Below are 17,523 nucleotides of genomic sequence, written 5' to 3'. Positions count from 1 at the left end.
ACTTTCATGTCAGACAGAGTGCATTGTGACCGGAGAGTCTGAAGAGAGGTGGCGTTACTGAGAAGAGGAGCAGAATGGTGGTAGGTGAGTATATTAACACACTGACACTACAGTACACACACAAATGCACATGTTTTGGAGAAAAATAGTGGGGGGGCTACTTTAATTTTTACCATTTTTTCTTTCCTACAAAACGTGGCATAGCAGGTTGTCCTTACTGGGGTTTTTCCTCATTAAAATTATTAGTACAAATAAACATTTCTGGAAAACTAGCTGAAAATTCCAAATAATCTATAGAATTTTGTGTTTAATAAAGTTATTACAAGATACAGCAATAAATTACAAATGCAATTCAAAATTTAAAATGTATGAGTCATTATGGGTAGTCATCTATATGTCATCTACATGAATCTGTGCGCACTCTGTTTCGAGTAAACCATTGTTTTATTGTGGCAGATAACTCTCGGTAACGAAGTCCATATAGTAGGGGTGACAAGGCTCTTGGCATCATCATCATAAGTCCATTATTACAAGCAGATATCCATATTCTTGCATCCATGCCAATAAGTCTGTTTTTGAACATCATGATTTCCGCTGTCAGGATAAAAGCAGGGACGATATAAAGACACAGCAGGATGGAGTGCGTCAGTAGAGTGATTCGAGCTCTGGAGAAGCGGTTTACCCAGATTCCTGACTTCCGTGTCATTGTGTATAACTTTATGTAAAAATAAATAATCATTACAGAACAAATCAATAAGAAAAATATGGCTATGGCACAGACTACAGTCACTAAATTATTTTTCTTTTGGTTAGGACCATGGTACAGCAAAAGGCAGACATTTTGAACTTCTTGAAAGTTTCCTTCAAGTGTTTCAGATATGAAAAATACTACCAAGGGGAGCAAAGTGGAAAAAATCCATATGGCCAATAATATCTTCCTTGTCCGTTGCATTGAGAGAAGAGAATAATAATGTAAGGGGAAACAAATGGCTATATATGTATCGACTACCATGGCTGTAAAAGTCAAAACACAACTGGTATAGGCTGCAAATGTGAAGACAATCATTGAAGAACAGACAGCCTTGTTCAGACACCATCGGATAATATTACATGTAGAGATGATTGAGTTAAACAAAATAAAGATGAGGTCTGAAACCATCACATTGGCCAGAAGAATGTACCTAGTCTCTTTGCGTAGAGTGTCCTTCTTTAGTATGCTAACAAGGATCATTGGGTTGACCAGTAAGGTGACAATGCTGAAGATGGCTGATGGAATTAGAAATGTCCACATCACAGAGGCGGATTCGGAAATGCATTGTGTTATGCTATTGTTGAAGGAAACATTGGATGTGATCGGTGACGATAGGTTGGAGGCATATGTTGTGCAGTTGGCATAATCTATGAGCATCTTGTCTTCATCATTCAGAGTTTATTACCCATGTAGATAAGATCTTCCTAACATAGTCATAGTCTTCAAGATAGCTAAACTCAACCTGTATGAAAGAGAAAAATTTGATAAGTGGTAAAATGTCATAAATAATTGGAGTTCGGTTTTACTAGAATTTACAGTACTGAATAATGTTTTTGTGTTTATAGGGAAGCTATCATCAGGAAATGACCTATTGTTTTTGTATTGCATGTATACTTTTTACAATTGTAACAGTGCCCAGGGAGGTAGCCGTAGATGAGTGTTATGAGTCCGACACCCCAGCACGTCACATGTGATCTGCTAACAAGGGCCTCCCTTGGACCTCTCAAGTCAGCCCAGCACTGGATTCACATCTTCCTTTAATTCTTCCACAAATATGTTTCACCTCCTTCAAAAAGAACCTGAAGACCCACCTCTTCAGACAAGCCTACAACCTGCAGTTACCACCGATCGACCAAACTGCTGCATGACCATCTCTACCCTCACCTACTGTATTCTCACCCATCCCTTGTAGATTGTGAGCCTTCGCGGGCAGGGTCCTCATTCCTCCTGTACCAGTTATGACTTGTATTGTTTAAGACTATTGTACTTGTGTTCATTATGTATACCCCTCCTCACATGTAAAGCGCCATGGAACAAATAGCGCTATAACAATAAATAATAATAATAACCTACGTGCCTACTGAACTTGATCTCAGTTGCCTCTACAGTTCATTAATGATTCTTACCGCCTTGTGCCTCTTAGCTCACTTCTCACTAGCTCTGCTCTTTAGCTCCTCACTCCAGACTCCAATCCACTAATTCCTTCACTACTTCTTGTTCCTGAAGCTACCCAGAGATTCCCAATGCTGCCATGATGTGCCATACTTCTAGTCAACTCTCACACACGTCTCTGTTCTCTTGTTGCTGGTCAAAATGTAACCATTTCCCTATTTCTATACAAGTGTGAAAAGGAAGACCGTGACATCTTGGGATCAGGGCCGGACTAGCCATCGGGCAGTCACCTGATGCTCCCTCTCCCATCATTCCCCGCTCTGCCTCTGACACTGCTGGTGCGTGCGCACTCACTGTGTCCCAGGCAGTGCAGCGGCAGCCACCGAGACAGGAGCAGGGAGCACCGCAGGCACGAGGGGAGGTGAAGAGTGTTTTTTTTTTACTGGACTGTGGGACCATTCTCGGGGGGAGGGGGAGGAGAGATGTGGGCTGTGCTGTATACTACTATGTGGGCTCCGCTATATACTACTATGTGGGCAGTGCTGTATACTACTATGTGGGCTCTGCTGTATACTACTATGTGGGCAGTGCTGTATACTACTATGTGGGCAGTGCTGTATACTACTATGTGGGCAGTGCTGTATACTACTATGTGGGCTCTGCTATATACTACTATGTGGGCAGTGCTGTATACTACTATGTGGGCAGTGCTGTATACTACTATGTGGGCTCTGCTATATACTACTATGTGGTCTCTGCTATATACTACTATGTGGGCTCTGCTATATACTACTATGTGGGCTCTGCTGTATACTGCTATGTGAGCTCTGCTGTATACTACTATGTGGGCTCTGCTATATACTACTATGTGGGCTCTGCTACATACTACTATGTGGGCTCTGCTGTATACTGCTATGTGAGCTCTGCTGTATACTACTATGTGGGCTCTGCTATATACTACTATGTGGGCTCTGCTATATACTACTATGTGGGCTCTGCTGTATACTACTATGTGGGCTCTGCTGTATACTACTATGTGGGCTCTGCTATATACTACTATGTGGGCTCTGCTATATACTACTATGTGGGCTCTGCTATATACTACTATGTGGGCTCTGCTATATACTACTATGTGGGCTCTGCTGTATACTACTATGTGAGCTCTGCTGTATACTACTATGTGGGCTCTGCTATATACTACTATGTGGGCTCTGCTATATACTACTATGTGGGCTCTGCTGTATACTACTATGTGTGCTCTGCTGTATACTACTATACTGTATGGGCAGTGCTGTATACTACTGTGTGGGCTCTGCTGTATACTACTATGTGGGCTGTGCTATATACTACTGTGTGGGCTGTGCTGTATACTACTGTGTGGGCTGTGCTGTATACTACTGTGTGGGCTCTGCTGTATACTGCTATGTGGGCTGTGCTGTATACTGCTGTGTGGGCTGTTCTGTATACTGCTACGTGGGCTGTACTGTATACTGCTACGTGGGTTGTGCTGCATACTGCTACGTGGGCTGTGTTATCTGCTATGCGGGTTGTGCTATATACTATGGGGGTATATTATATTCTATGGGGGAGGCCGTGTTATATACTATGTGGCTGTTATATACTATTGTGGGGGTATATTCTATTCTGTGGGGGAGGCTGTATTATATTCTATGGGGTGGCTGCATTATACTCTGGGGTGGCTGCATTATATTCTGTAGGGTGGTGGCTGCATTATACTATATGTGGGCTGCTTTATGCTGTATCGAGGACTATGGGGAATACGTTATACTATATGAAGAACTATGGGGTGCATTATACTATGGGAAGTGAACTGTACTACATGGATGACTATGGCGGTGCATTATACTATATGGAGCACTATGAGGAGTGTATTATGCTATATGGAGGACTGATCAATGTATTTTAATATATGGAGGACTATAGGGAGTGTATTATACTATATGGAGGACTGTGGTGCACATTATAATATATGGAGGACTATGGAGTGTATTTTACTAAACAAGAAAAATGCTGCATATTCAGATTGTTTTTGCTGGAACAAAAATCATTGTTCTTAGCAGCACATCGCCGGTGTAAACTGTAGATGTGCTGCTGATAACATGATACTGTTTGGTGATCTGTTAGTGATCTATTAGTGATCGTTCTGTCCCATCATTATTCCTCAGCTGGTGGAAAGAGGCCGGGAAACAAGCGTTGAACAACGTCAGTATTGTTGATCAAACTCATTTAGCGGCCTGAACTCAGGGCTTATAAATACAACCGAAATGCTTTTGTGTGATGTGCAATATGTTAGCATTTGGGGCCCCATTTTAATCTTTGCCTAGGCGTAGGGCTCCATTATGCCTAAAACCGGCCCTGCCTACAAGTGTACAAAGATATTATACAGTTACCATGTGACAAGTGGGCCTGTGTAGCTTCAAATGCCAGGGCTGAATTTTAGCCCCAGTCCGGCCCTGCTTGGGACCGTTAGTACTGCAGCCCACAGGGAAATTAGCAATTGTTACCACAAGAAAACATATCAGGAACAAAAAATTATTCACATCCTACATATTCTATACCACAGTAGCATTAATGTCTTCAGGGGGGTACAAGGCAGTTGGTCCACCTCCTCACACATTTTTGACAATTTTATTTTTGTTAATATCACACTGCTGACTGGGCTTATATAGACTCTAATGCTCTGATTTTTTTGGAAATCTACTTACCGTACACTTTAGCCAGAATTAAAGTGTATAATGAACCTGTTCAAAGGACATTTTTAAGGGTGGGGGAGCAGGGTGGCATCACCTATTGTGATTGGTGGATCCTATGTTATCAGCTGTGAACAGAGGTGCTAACTCTCATTGTAATCCTGACTCTCAAAAGTCTCCCTGAAAAGCAAGAAGTATCTGTTTAATAAAGCCCCAGTGGTCAGTGTGAAAACTGTAAAATAACTAAAGGTACCGTCACACTAGACGATATCGCTAGCGATCCGTGACGTTGCAGCGTCCTCGCTGTGTGACAGGCAGCAGCGATCAGGCCCCTGCTGTGCTGTCGCTGGTCGGGGAAGAAAGTCCAGAACTTTATTTGGTCGCTGGACTCCCCGCAGACATCGCTGAATCGGCGTGTGTGACACCGATTCAGCGATGTCTTCACTGGTAACCAGGGTAAACATCGGGTAACTAAGCGCAGGGCCGCGCTTAGTAACCCGATGTTTACCCTGGTTACCATCCTAAAAGTAAAAAAAAACAACCACTACATACTTACCTACAGCTGTCTGTCCCCGGCGCTGTGCTCTGCTCTCCTCCTGCACTGGCTGTGAGCGTCGGGCAGCCGGAAAGCAGAGCGGTGACGTCACCGCTCTGCTTTCCGGCCGCTGTGCTCACAGCCAGTACAGGAGGAGTGCAGAGCACAGCGCTGGAGGACAGACGGCTGTAGGTAAGTATGTAGTGGTTGTTTTTTTTTACTTTTAGGATGGTAACCAGGGTAAACATCGGGTTACTAAGCGCGTCCCTGCGCTTAGTTACCCGATGTTTACCCTGGTTACCGGCATCGTTGGTCGCTGGAGAGCGGTCTGTGTGACAGCTCTCCAGCGACCAAACAGCGACGCTGCAGCGATCCGGATCGTTGTCGGTATCGCTGCAGCGTCGCTTAGTGTGACGGTACCTTTATTTTGCTTTTTTTTAAAATTAAGACGGTGATATGATAAAAAAAAAGTATTGCCAAATTTGATTTAAAAAAATACAGGTCACACAAAAACTGATGGAAATAATTAGTAATTTTCTGATGATAATTTCCCTTTAAACCAGAACCAGCACCTGGGGAGTTCGGGGTAGTGCTGGGGCCCTCAGGAAGCCCAAACAGCTCTGTGTACACTGCATGTATGGAGCTGGGTCAGGAGCTGAGCCTGTCCCATACAGTGCAAGTGATGGCTGTGCTGTACAGCTGACACTTCAGTCTAACTGCTCCGATTGGGGCTAGCTCAGATCACAACAGTTTAATCGTATTAGATGCCAGAACCTTAGTCTCAATGGTGACAGCAGCGTTAAAAAGTTAGGAATGTGGTGCCAAAGGCATTGTTACGGCAGCCAGGGGCCTACTGAAGATCCTATGTCTGCCATGTCTGTACATATATAAAGCCTAGCACATCAATATTGTAGTATCACAGTGTATTGTACAAGCAATTATAGTTTCAAGTCTCGAATGGGCACAAATAGTATATAGAAGTATGTAAAATATAGAGGAAAAAATATAATATATATTATTCAAATATATAATATATTATATTATCTAAATCACCCAACTTTTCCAGAATGTTATTCAATACTGAAGAATAAAAAAATAACATTTGGCATCCCTACATGTGTAACTGTTTAACCCCTTTCTGCCATCTGACGTACTATTCCGTCCATATGACCTGGGCCCTAATTCCCATGGACGGAATAGTACATCAATTGCGATCAGCCGCGCTCCAGGCACTTTAATCCCCGGAACACTGCGATCAAACAAGATCGCAGCACTCCGGTGGCATAGAGAAACATCGTGAAGGGAGGGGGCTCCCTGCGTGCTTCCCTCAGACCCTCAGAACAACACGATGTGATCATGTTGTTCTGAGGTTTTCACTGCAGACCCCCGGATCCAAGATGGCCACAAGGTCCTTCTGGGTCCCACAGGTGGGTGGCTTCTCAGTGCCTGCTGAGAGTAGGCATCGGCAAGCCTCCTTCACTGCCTGTCAGATCGCTGATCTGACACAGTGCTGTGAAAAGTGTCAGATCAGCGATCTGACTTTATACAGTGATGTCCCAACCTGGGACAATGTAAAAAAGTTTTAAAAAATTATTATACTGTGTCAAAATATATTTTAAAAAATTCCTAAATAAAGAAAAAAAAATATTGTTCCAATAAATAAATTTCTTTATGTAAAGAAAAAAACAATAAAAGTACACATATTTAGTATTGCCGTGTCTGTAATGACCCAACCTATAAAACTGTCCCACTAGTTAACCCCTTAAGTGAACCCCTTAAAAAACTAAGGCAAAAAAACAATGTTTTATCATTATTCTGCCGAACAAAAAGTGGAATAACACGCGATCAAAAAGATGGATATAAATAAACATGGTACCGCCGAAAACCCGCAAAAAATGAGCCATCATACAGCATCATCAGCAAAAAAATAAAAAAAAGCCATGCAAAAATAATTATTTCTATATATAAAATAGTTTTTATTGTATAGAAGCGCCAAAATCTAAAAAAATATAAATTAGGTATCGCTGTAATCATACTGACCCGAGGAATAAAACTGCTTTATCAATTTTAACACACGCGGAATGGTATAAACGCCCCCCCCCCCCTAAAAGAAATTCATGAATTGCTGTTTTTTGTTCATTCTGCCTCACAAAAATCATAATAAAAAGCGATCAAAAAGCACCATGTGCCCGAAAATGGTACCAATGAAAACATCGTCCAGCAAGAAACAAGATGTGGAAACATTTTAGCTCTCAAAATGTGGTGATGCAAAAACTATTTTTTGCAATAAAAAGCATCTTTTAGCATGTGACAGATGCCAAACATAAAAACCCGTTATAAAAAATCAATATAAATAGTAAATCAAATCCACCTTTATCACCCTTAGTTAGAGAAAAATAATAAAATAAAAAAAATGTATTTATTTCCATTTTCCCATTAGGGTTAGGGCTAAAGGTAGGGTTATGGTTGGGGCTAAAGTTAGGGTTGGGGATAAAGTTAGGGTTGGGATTAGGGTTAGGATTAGGATTACATTTATGGTTGGGATTAGGGTTTGGGGTGTGTCAGGGTCATGGGTGTGGTTATGGTTAGGGTTGGGATTAGGGTTAGGGGTGTGTTGGGGTTAGGAGTGTGTTGGGATTAGGGTTGTGATTAGGCTTAGGGGTATGTTCAGGTTAGACGTGTGGTTAGAGTTAGGGTTGGGATTAGGGTTAGGGGTGTGTTGGGGTTAGAGTTCGAGGTAGAATTTGGGGTTTCCACTGTTTAGGCACATCAGGGGCTCCTCAATCACGACATGCCATCCGATCTCAATTCCAGTCAATTCTGTGTTGAAAAAGTCAAATGGTGCTCCTCCCCTTCAGAGCTCTGCCATGCACCAAACAGTGGTTTACCCCCACATATGGGGTATCAGCGTACTCAGGACAAATTGGAACACAACTTTTGTGGTCCAATTTCTCCAGTTACCCTTGGGAGAATAAAAATTTGGGGGCTAAAAAATCATTTTTGTGGGAAAAAAAATATTTTTTATTTTCACGGCTCTGCGTTATAAACTTTAGTGAAACACTTGGGGGTTTAAAGTTCTCACAACACATCTAGATAAGTTCCTTGGAGGGTCCAGTTTCCAAAAGGATGTAACTTGTGGGGGGTTTCCACTGTTTAGGCACATCAGTGGTCTGCAAATGCAACATTCCAAAACATCACTACTTCCCTTCCAAGCCCCGATGCGTGCGCAAACAGTAGTTTTCTCCCACATATGGGGTATCAGCGTACTCGGCACAAATTGGACAACAACATTTAGTGTCCAATTTCTCCTGTTACCCTTGTGACAATACAAAACTAAGGCTAAAAGATCATTTTTGAGGAAAAAAAATTTTTTATTTTCATGGCTCTGCATTATAAACTTTAGTGAAACACTTGGGGGTCCAAAGTTCTCACAACACATCTAAATAAGTTCCTTTAGTGGGTCTACTTTCCAAAATGGTGTCAATTGTGGGGAGTTTCCATTGTTTAGGCACATCAGTGGCTCTCCAAACGTGACATGGCGTCCAATCTCAATTCCAGCCAATATTGCATTGAAAAGTCAAATTGTGCTCCTTCCCTTCCGAGCTCTGCCATGCACCCAAACAGTGGTTTACCCCCACATATGAGGTATCGGCGTACTCAGGACAAATTGCACAACAACTTTTAGTGTCCAATTTCTCCTGTTACCCTTGGTAAAATAAAACAAATTGAATCTGAATAAATTTTTTGTGAAAAAAAGTAAAATGTTCTTTTTTTTTTTAAACATTCCAAAAATTATTGTGAAGCACCTGAAGGGTTAATAAACTTCTTGAATGAGGTTTTGAGAATAGTGTCACTTTTGGGTACTTTCTATCATATAGACCCCTCAAAGTGACTTCAAATGTGATGTGTTCCCTAAAATAAAATGGTGTTGTAAAAATGAGAAATTGCTGGACAAGTTTTAACCCTTATAATTCCCTAACGAAAAAAAATGTTGGTTCCAAAATTGTGCTGATGTAATGTAGACAGGTCTGAAATGTTACTTATTAAGTATTTTGTGTGACATATCTGTGTGATTTAAGGGCATGAAAATTCAAAGTTGGAAAATTGCTAAATTTTCTAAATTTTTGCCAAATTTCCATTTTTTTCACAAACAAATGCAAGTCATATCAAAGAAATTTTACCACTATCATGAAGTACAATATGTCATGAGAAAAGAATGGCAGAATCACCGGGATCCGTTGAAGCGTTCCAGAGTTATAACTTCATAAAGGGACAGTGGTCAGAATTGTAAAAATTGGCCTGGTCATTAACATGCAAACCACCCTTGGTGGTAAAGGGGGTTAACCCCTTCCCGACCCATGACGCCACGTAGGCGTCATGGAAAGATCGCGTCCCTGCAGATCGGGTGAAAGGGTTAACTCCCATTTCACCCGATCTGCAGGGACAGGGGGAGTGGTAGTTTAGCCCAGGGGGGGTGGCTTCACCCCCTCGTGGCTACGATCGCTCTGATTGGCTGTTGAAAGTGAAACTGCCAATCAGAGCGATTTGTAATATTTCACCTATTATAACGGGTGAAATATTACAATCCAGCCATGGCCGATGCTGCAATATCATCGGCCATGGCTGGAAATACTAATGTGCCCCCACCCCACCCCACCGATCGCCCCCCCAGCCCCCCAATCTGGCCGGTACACTGCTCCGGCTTCCCTCAGTACAGGGCTCCGCTCCCCCCCCGTGCTCTTGTCTGCTCCCCCCGTGCTCCAATCACCCCCCCGTGCTCCAATCACCCCCCCTGCACTCCGATCCACCCCCCCGGTGCTCCGTTCCACCCCCCCGTGCTCCATTCCAGCCCCCCCGTGCTCCGTTCCACTCCCCCCGTGCTCCGTTCCACCCCTCCCGCGCTCCGATTCCCCCCCCCCGTGCTCCGATCCCCCCCCCGTGGTCCCCCCCCACCCCATCACACTTACCGATCCAGCCGTGGTCCCGTCCGTCTTCTCCCTGGGCGCCGCCATCTTCCAAAATGGCGGGCGCATGCGCAGTGCGCCCGCCGAATCTGCCGGCCGGCAGATTCGTTCCAAAGTGCATTTTGATCACTGAGATATAATCTATCTCAGTGATCAAAATAAAAAAAATAATAAATGACCCCCCCCCTTTGTCACCCCCATAGGTAGGGACAATAAAAAAATAAAGAAATTTTTTTTTTTCCACTAATGTTAGAATAGGGTTAGGGTTAGGGTTAGGGGTAGGGTTAGGGGTAGGGTTAGGGTTAGGGGTAGGGTTAGGGGTAGGGTTAGGGTTAGGGGTAGGGTTAGGGCTAGGGTTAGGGTTAGGGTTAGGGCTAGGGTTAGGGCTAGGGTTAGGGTTAGGGGTAGGGTTAGGGCTAGGGTTAGGGTTTCGGTATGTGCACACGTATTCTGGTCCTCTGCGGATTTTTCCTCTGCGGATTTGATAAATCCGCAGTGCTAAACCGCTGCGGATTTATGGCGGATTTACCGCGTTTTTTCTGCGCATTTCACTGCGGTTTTACAACTGCGATTTTCTATTGGAGCAGTTGTAAAACCGCTGTGGAATCCGCACAAAGAAGTGACATGCTGCGGAATGTAAACCGCTGCGTTTCCGTGCAGTTTTTCCGCAGCATGTGTACAGCGATTTTTGTTTCCCGTAGGTTTACATTGAACTGTAAACTCATGGGAAACTGCTGCGGATCCGCAGCGTTTTCCGCAGCGTGTGCACATACCTTTAGAATTAGGCTATGTGCACACGGTGCGGATTTGGCTGCGGATCCGCAGTGGATTGGCCGCTGCGGATTCGCAGCAGTGTTCCATCAGGTTTACAGTACCATGTAAACATATGAAAAACCAAATCCGCTGTGCCCATGGTGCGGAAAATACCGCGTGGAAACGCTGCGTTGTATTTTCCGCAGCATGTCAATTCTTTGTGCGGATTCCGCAGCGTTTTACACCTGTTCCTCAATAGGAATCCGCAGGTGAAATCCGCACAAAAAACACTGGAAATCCGCGGAAAATCCGCAGGTAAAACGCAGTGCCTTTTACCCGCGGATTTTTCAAAAATGGTGCGGAAATATCTCACACGAATCCGCAACGTGGGCACATAGCCTTAGGGTTAGGGTTGGAATTAGGGTTGTGGTTAGGGTTGGAATTAGGGTTGTGGCTACAGTTGGGATTAGGGTTAGGGGTGTGGGGGGGTTAGTGTTGGAGATAGAATTGAGGGGTTACCACTGTTTAGGCACATCAGGGGTCTCCAAACGCAACATGGCGCCACCATTGATTCCAGCCAATCTCGTATTCAAAAAGTCAAATGGTGCTCCCTCACTTCCGAGCCCTGATGTGTGCCCAAACAGTGGTTTACCCCCACATATGGGGTACCAGCATACTCAGGACAAACTGCGCAACAATTACTGGGGTCCAATTTCTCCTGTTACCCTTGTGAATCTAAAAAAATGCTTGCTAAAACATAATTTTTGAGGAAAGAAAAATGATTTTTTATTTTCACGGCTCTGCGTTGTAAACGTCTGTGAAGCACTTGGGGGTTCAAAGTGCTCACCACATATCTAGATAAGTTCCTTGGGGGGTCTAGTTTCTAAAATGGGGTCACTTGTGGGGGTTTCTACTGTTTAGGCACATCAGGGGCTCTGCAAACGCAACGTGACACCCGCAGACCATTCCATCAAAGTCTGCATTTCAAAAGTCACTACTTCCCTTCTGAGCCCCGACGTGTGCCCAAACAGTGGTTTACCCCCACTCATGGGGTATCAGCGTACTCAGGAGAAACTGGACAACAACTTTTGGGATCCAATTTCTCCTGTAACCCTTGGGAAAATAAAAAATTCTGGGCTAAATAATTATTTTTGAGGAAAGAAAACGTATTTATTATTTTCACGGCTCTGCATTATAAACTTCTATGAAGCACTTGGGGGTTCAAAGTGCTCACCACACATCTAGATAAGTTCCTTTCGGGGTCTAGTTTCCAAAATGGGGTCACTTGTGGGGGGTTTCTACTGTTTAGGCACATCAGGGGCTCTGCAAACGCAACGTGACGCCCGCAGAGCATTCCATCAAAGTCTGCATTTCAAAACGTCACTACTTCAATTCCAAGCCCCGGCATGTGCCCAAACAGTAGTTTACCCCCACATATGGGGTATCACTGTACTCAGGAGAAACTGGACAACAAATATTGGGGTCAAATTTCACCTGTTACCTTTGGGAAAATTAAAAAATTCTGGGCTAAATAATTATTTTTGAGGAAAGAAAACGTATTTATTATTTTCACGGCTCTGCATTATAAACTTCTATGAAGCGCTTGGGGGTTCAAAGTGCTCACCACACATCTAGATAAGTTCCTTTCGGGGTCTAGTTTCCAAAATGGGGTCACTTGTGGGGGGTTTCTACTGTTAAGCCACATCAGGGGCTCTGCAAACTCAACGTGACGCCCACAGAGCATTCCATCAAAGTCTGCATTTCAAAACGTCACTACTTCACTTCCAAGCCCCGGCATGTGCCCAAACAGTGATTTACCCCCACATATGGGATATCAGCGTACTCAGGAGAAACTGGACAACAACTTTTGTGGTCACATTTCTCCTGTTACCCTTGGGAAAATAAAAAATTGCAGGCTAAAAGATCATTTTTGAGAAAATAATTTTTTATTTTTATTTTCATGGCTCTGCGTTATAAACTTCTGTGAAGCACTTGGGGGTTCAAAGTCCTCACCACACATCTAGATTAGTTTCTTTGGGGGTCTAGTTTCCAAAATGGTGTCATTTCTGGGGGATCTCCAATGTTTAGGCACACAGGGGCTCTCCAAACGTGACATGGTGTCTGCTAATGATTGGAGCTAATTTTCTATTTAAAAAGCCAAATGGCGTGCCATCCCTTCCGAGCCCTGCCGTGCGCCCAAACAGTGGTTTACCCCCACATATGGGGTATCAGCGTACTCAGGACAAACTGTACAACAATATTTGGGGTCCAATTTCTCCTATTATCCTTGGCAAAATAGGAAATTCCAGGCTAAAAAATCATTTTTGAGGAAAGAAAAATTATTTTTTATTTTCATGGCTCTGCGTTATAAACTTCTGTGAAGCACCTGGGGGTTTAAAGTGCTCAATATGTATCTAGATAAGTTCCTTGGGGGGTCTAGTTTCCAAAATGGGGTCACTTGTGGGGTTGCTCCAATGTTTAGGCACACAGGGGCTCTCCAAACGCGACATGGTGTCCGCTAACATTTGGAGCTAATTTTCCATTCAAAAAGTCAAATGGCGCGCCTTCCCTTCCGAGCCCTGCCGAGTGCCCAAACAGTGGTTTACCCCCACATATGAGGTATCGACGTACTCGGGAGAAATTGCCCAACAAATTTTATGATCCATTTTATCCTACTGCCCATGTGAAAATGAAAAAATTGAGGCGAAAAGAATTTTTTTGTGAAAAAAAAGTACTTTTTCATTTTTACAGATCAATTTGTGAAGCACCTGAGGGTTTAAAGTGCTCACTAGGCATCTAAATAAGTTCCTTGGGGGGTCTAGTTTCCAAAATGGGGTCACTTGTGGGGGAGCGCCAATGTTTAGGCACACAGGAGCTATCCAAACGCGACATGGTGTCCGCTAACGATGGAAATAATTTTTCATTCAAAAAGTCAAATGGCGCTCCTTCCCTTCCGAGCCTTACCATGTGCCCAAACAGTGGTTTACCCCCACATGTGAGGTATTGGTGTACTCAGGAGAAATTGCCCAACACATTTTAGGATCCATTTTATCCTGTTGCCCATGTGAAAATGAAAAAATTGAGGCAAAAAGAATTTTTTTGTGAAAAAAAAGTACTTTTTCATTTTTACGGATCAATTTGTGAAGCACCTGGGGGTTCAAAGTGCTCACTATGCATCTAGATAAGTTCCTTGGGGCGTCTAGTTTCCAGAATGGGGTCACTTGTGGGGGAGCTCCAATTTTTAGGCACACGGGGGCTCTCCAAACGTGACATGGTGTCCGCTAAAGAGTGGAGCCAATTTTTGATTCAAAAAGTCAAATGGCGCTCCTTCCCTTCCAAGCCCTGCCGTGCGCCCAAACAGTGGTTTACCCCCACATATGAGGTATCAGCGTACTCAGGACAAATTGGACAACAACTTTCGTGGTTCAGTTTCTCCTTTTACCATTGGGAAAATAAAAAAATTGTTGCTAAAAGATAATTTTTGTGACTAAAAAGTTAAATGTTCATTTTTTCCTTCCATGTTGCTTCTGCTGCTGTGAAGCACCTGAAGGGTTAATAAACTTCTTGAATGTGGTTTTGTGCACCTTGAGGGGTGCAGTTTTTAGAATGGTGTCACTTTTGGGTATTTTCAGCCATATAGACCCCTCAAACTGACTTCAAATGTGAGGCGGTCTCTAAAAAAAATGGTTTTGTAAATTTCGTTGTAAAAATGAGAAATCGCTGGTCAAATTTTAACCCTTATAACTTCCTAACAAAAAAAAATTTTGTTTCCAAAATTGTGCTGATGTAAAGTAAACATGTGGGAAATGTTATTTATTAACTATTTTGTGTCACATATCTCTCTGGTTTAACAGAATAAAAATTCAAAATGTGAAAATTGCGAAATTTTCAAAATTTTCACCAAATTTCCGTTTTTATCACAAATAAACGCAGAATTTATTGACCTAAATTTACCACTAACATGAAGCCCAATATGTCACGAAAAAACAATCTCAGAACCGCTAGGATCCGTTGAAGCATTCCTGAGTTATTACCTCATAAAGGGACACTGGTCAGAATTGCAAAAAACGGCAAGGTCTTTAAGGTCAAAATAGGCTGGGTCATGAAGGGGTTAAACTAATAAAATATTGTATCTTTAGCCACTATGGTGAATGCCAAAATGAAAAAAAAAATTAAATGGAAGAATCACTGTCTCTGGTCACTTTGCTTACCCAAAAATAAAATAAAAAGTGATCAGAAATTAATTTGGACTCTAAAAATGTAATGCTAAAAAACTACAGCTTGTTCTGCAAAAAATAAGCTATAATACAACTCTATTGAACAAAAAATATTAGTCAATGCAGATTTCCTAAAAAGGTTAAAATGTTAGAGGACGGTCAACCAATTTCACTAATAGAGATAAACAGGTGTAGAAAACATGTAGATTTTATATCAATTGAAGAGATGAATTGAATGTCGACACACTCAAGCAAACTCTCCTCAGTACCTGACTATAAAATGATGACATTGTCTATAATAATAATAATATTTTTTATTTCTATAGCACCAACATACCATGCAGCACTTTACATTACAGAGGGGACTCCCACAGACAATGAAAGACATTACAGAGAAAACACCTAATCCAACAGATGCCAAGATAAGTGAGAGCTCTGCCCGCAGGCTTACAATCTACAGTATGAACTAAATCAAAAAGGTGTGATCCATGTCACTATATTGTGTTACTAGAACACTATAAGCCAGGTTGAGCCACTATGAGTTCCTATGTTATTATAGATGCAAAGTGGCCAGATATGAGCACAACAATTATATGTTAGAAAAATATAATGTTTATTACAACAAACAATTTCCACATTCAATAATAATAAATGCCTCTCGTGTTAAGGACGTGTATGCATATGCCAATGAAGCAGTGGAATGGTTTTAGCAGGACAATTATACAGAAGGGGTCCATGTAATATTACCCAATACACACATCGCCTCCATGATTCTAAACTTTCTGTTCCACTAAGAAAACTACAAGTAAGTATCCACTTAAATGTAGCTATCTCTTCATATACCAATCTTTACTGTCCATCAGCAATGGAAAAGCCTGGCAGAAGTGAATTCTTTAAAAAGACCACGCAGGTAAACATAGTAGCGATAAGCTGACAAATGAGAACATTGGTTTTAGAGCTGCAGCACTTTATCTGAGTAGAAGAGGCATCTATTTAACTGGGTACATTTAATTTTTAAACACACTTCTGGACTATGCCCTTCACCACAACTTCTTCCTATCCAATGGGGGGTTCCTCCATTAGCTCAGGGGCACCGCTATGGGAGCCCTTGTGCCCCCAGTGATGAAAATTTGCTACTGGTCTGGTGAGAGTAGCTTATTATTTTCTTTGAGATCAATGAAAATTGGACATCATCTGTGGGCTTTTGACTTAGGTTCATACTGTAGATTATTATAAACCAGACTGAGCCACTATACCTTCCTATGTTATTAAAAGAAAAACAAGAAAAGAAAGCTGACCATAAAGTCCAAACAATAGTACGGTGATAATGTAATATTTATTAATTTCAATAATACACAGGAAATAAAAATGGGAACAACAAATCAATGTGTACAAAAATTGATTAAAAACAAGGCCGAACACCCAGGTGAGAAATTTTGCCATAAACCATAAATAGTGAGATGTAACCAGACCAAAAATGCCAATATGAATGTGCTCCCAGTTATGAAAATTTACTACTAGGCTGTTGAGAGTAGCATATTATGTTCTCTGAGATCAATGAAAATTAGATGTCGTCTGTGAGCTTTTGTCTTAGGTTCATACTGTAGATTATTATGCCTTCCTATGTTATTAAAGATGCAAAGTGGCCAGATATGAACACAACAATTATACTTCAGAAAAATATAACCTTTATGACAACAAACAATTTCCACATTCAAGAATAATAAAACAAATGCCTCTTGTGTGTCAATATCCATAAGCGTCCTTCACACAAGAGGCATTTGTTTTATTCTTGAATGTGGAAATTGCTTGTTGTATTAAAGATTATATTTTTCTGACGTATAATTGTTGTGTTCATATCTTGCCACTTTGCATCTTTAATAACATAACAAGGCATAGCGGCTCAGAATAGTTTATAATAATCTACAGTATGAACCAAGGTCAAAAGCTCACAGACATCCAATTTTCATTGATCTCATAGAACATAATATGCTCCTCTCACCAGCCCAGTAGCAAATTTTCATAACTGGGGGGCACAAAGGCTCCCCATAGCGGTGCCCCTGAGCTAGTGGAAGAACCTTCCATTGGATAGGAAGAAGTTGTGAAGGGCATAGTCCAGAAGCATGATTAGAAATTAAATGTACTCAGTTAAATGGATGCCTCTTGTACTCAGATAATGTGCTACAGCTCTAAAACCAAT

General features: G+C 42.1%; 1 protein-coding gene across 2 annotated transcripts in view; it reads right to left on the bottom strand.

Annotated features, from left to right (window-relative positions):
• Positions 1-205: 205 nt before the first annotated feature.
• The window catches only part of LOC138680880 (probable G-protein coupled receptor 148), a 35,546-nt gene continuing 18,228 nt past the window's right edge, over positions 206-17,523 (bottom strand). Inside the window, exon 2 of one of the 2 annotated variants that reach the window (XM_069768097.1) lies at positions 206-1,493. In XM_069768097.1, coding sequence (XP_069624198.1) covers positions 398-1,408 — 1,011 coding nt within the window. In that variant the 5' untranslated portion in view covers positions 1,409-1,493 and the 3' untranslated portion in view covers positions 206-397. The remainder of the gene's footprint in view (positions 1,494-17,523) is intronic. The other variant, XM_069768096.1, reaches the window with a different exon arrangement.

Source organism: Ranitomeya imitator, chromosome 5 (assembly GCF_032444005.1).
Source record: "Ranitomeya imitator isolate aRanImi1 chromosome 5, aRanImi1.pri, whole genome shotgun sequence".
In the NCBI taxonomy this organism is placed as follows: Eukaryota; Metazoa; Chordata; class Amphibia; order Anura; family Dendrobatidae; genus Ranitomeya; species Ranitomeya imitator.
This window is presented reverse-complemented; position numbering and strand designations above follow the sequence as displayed.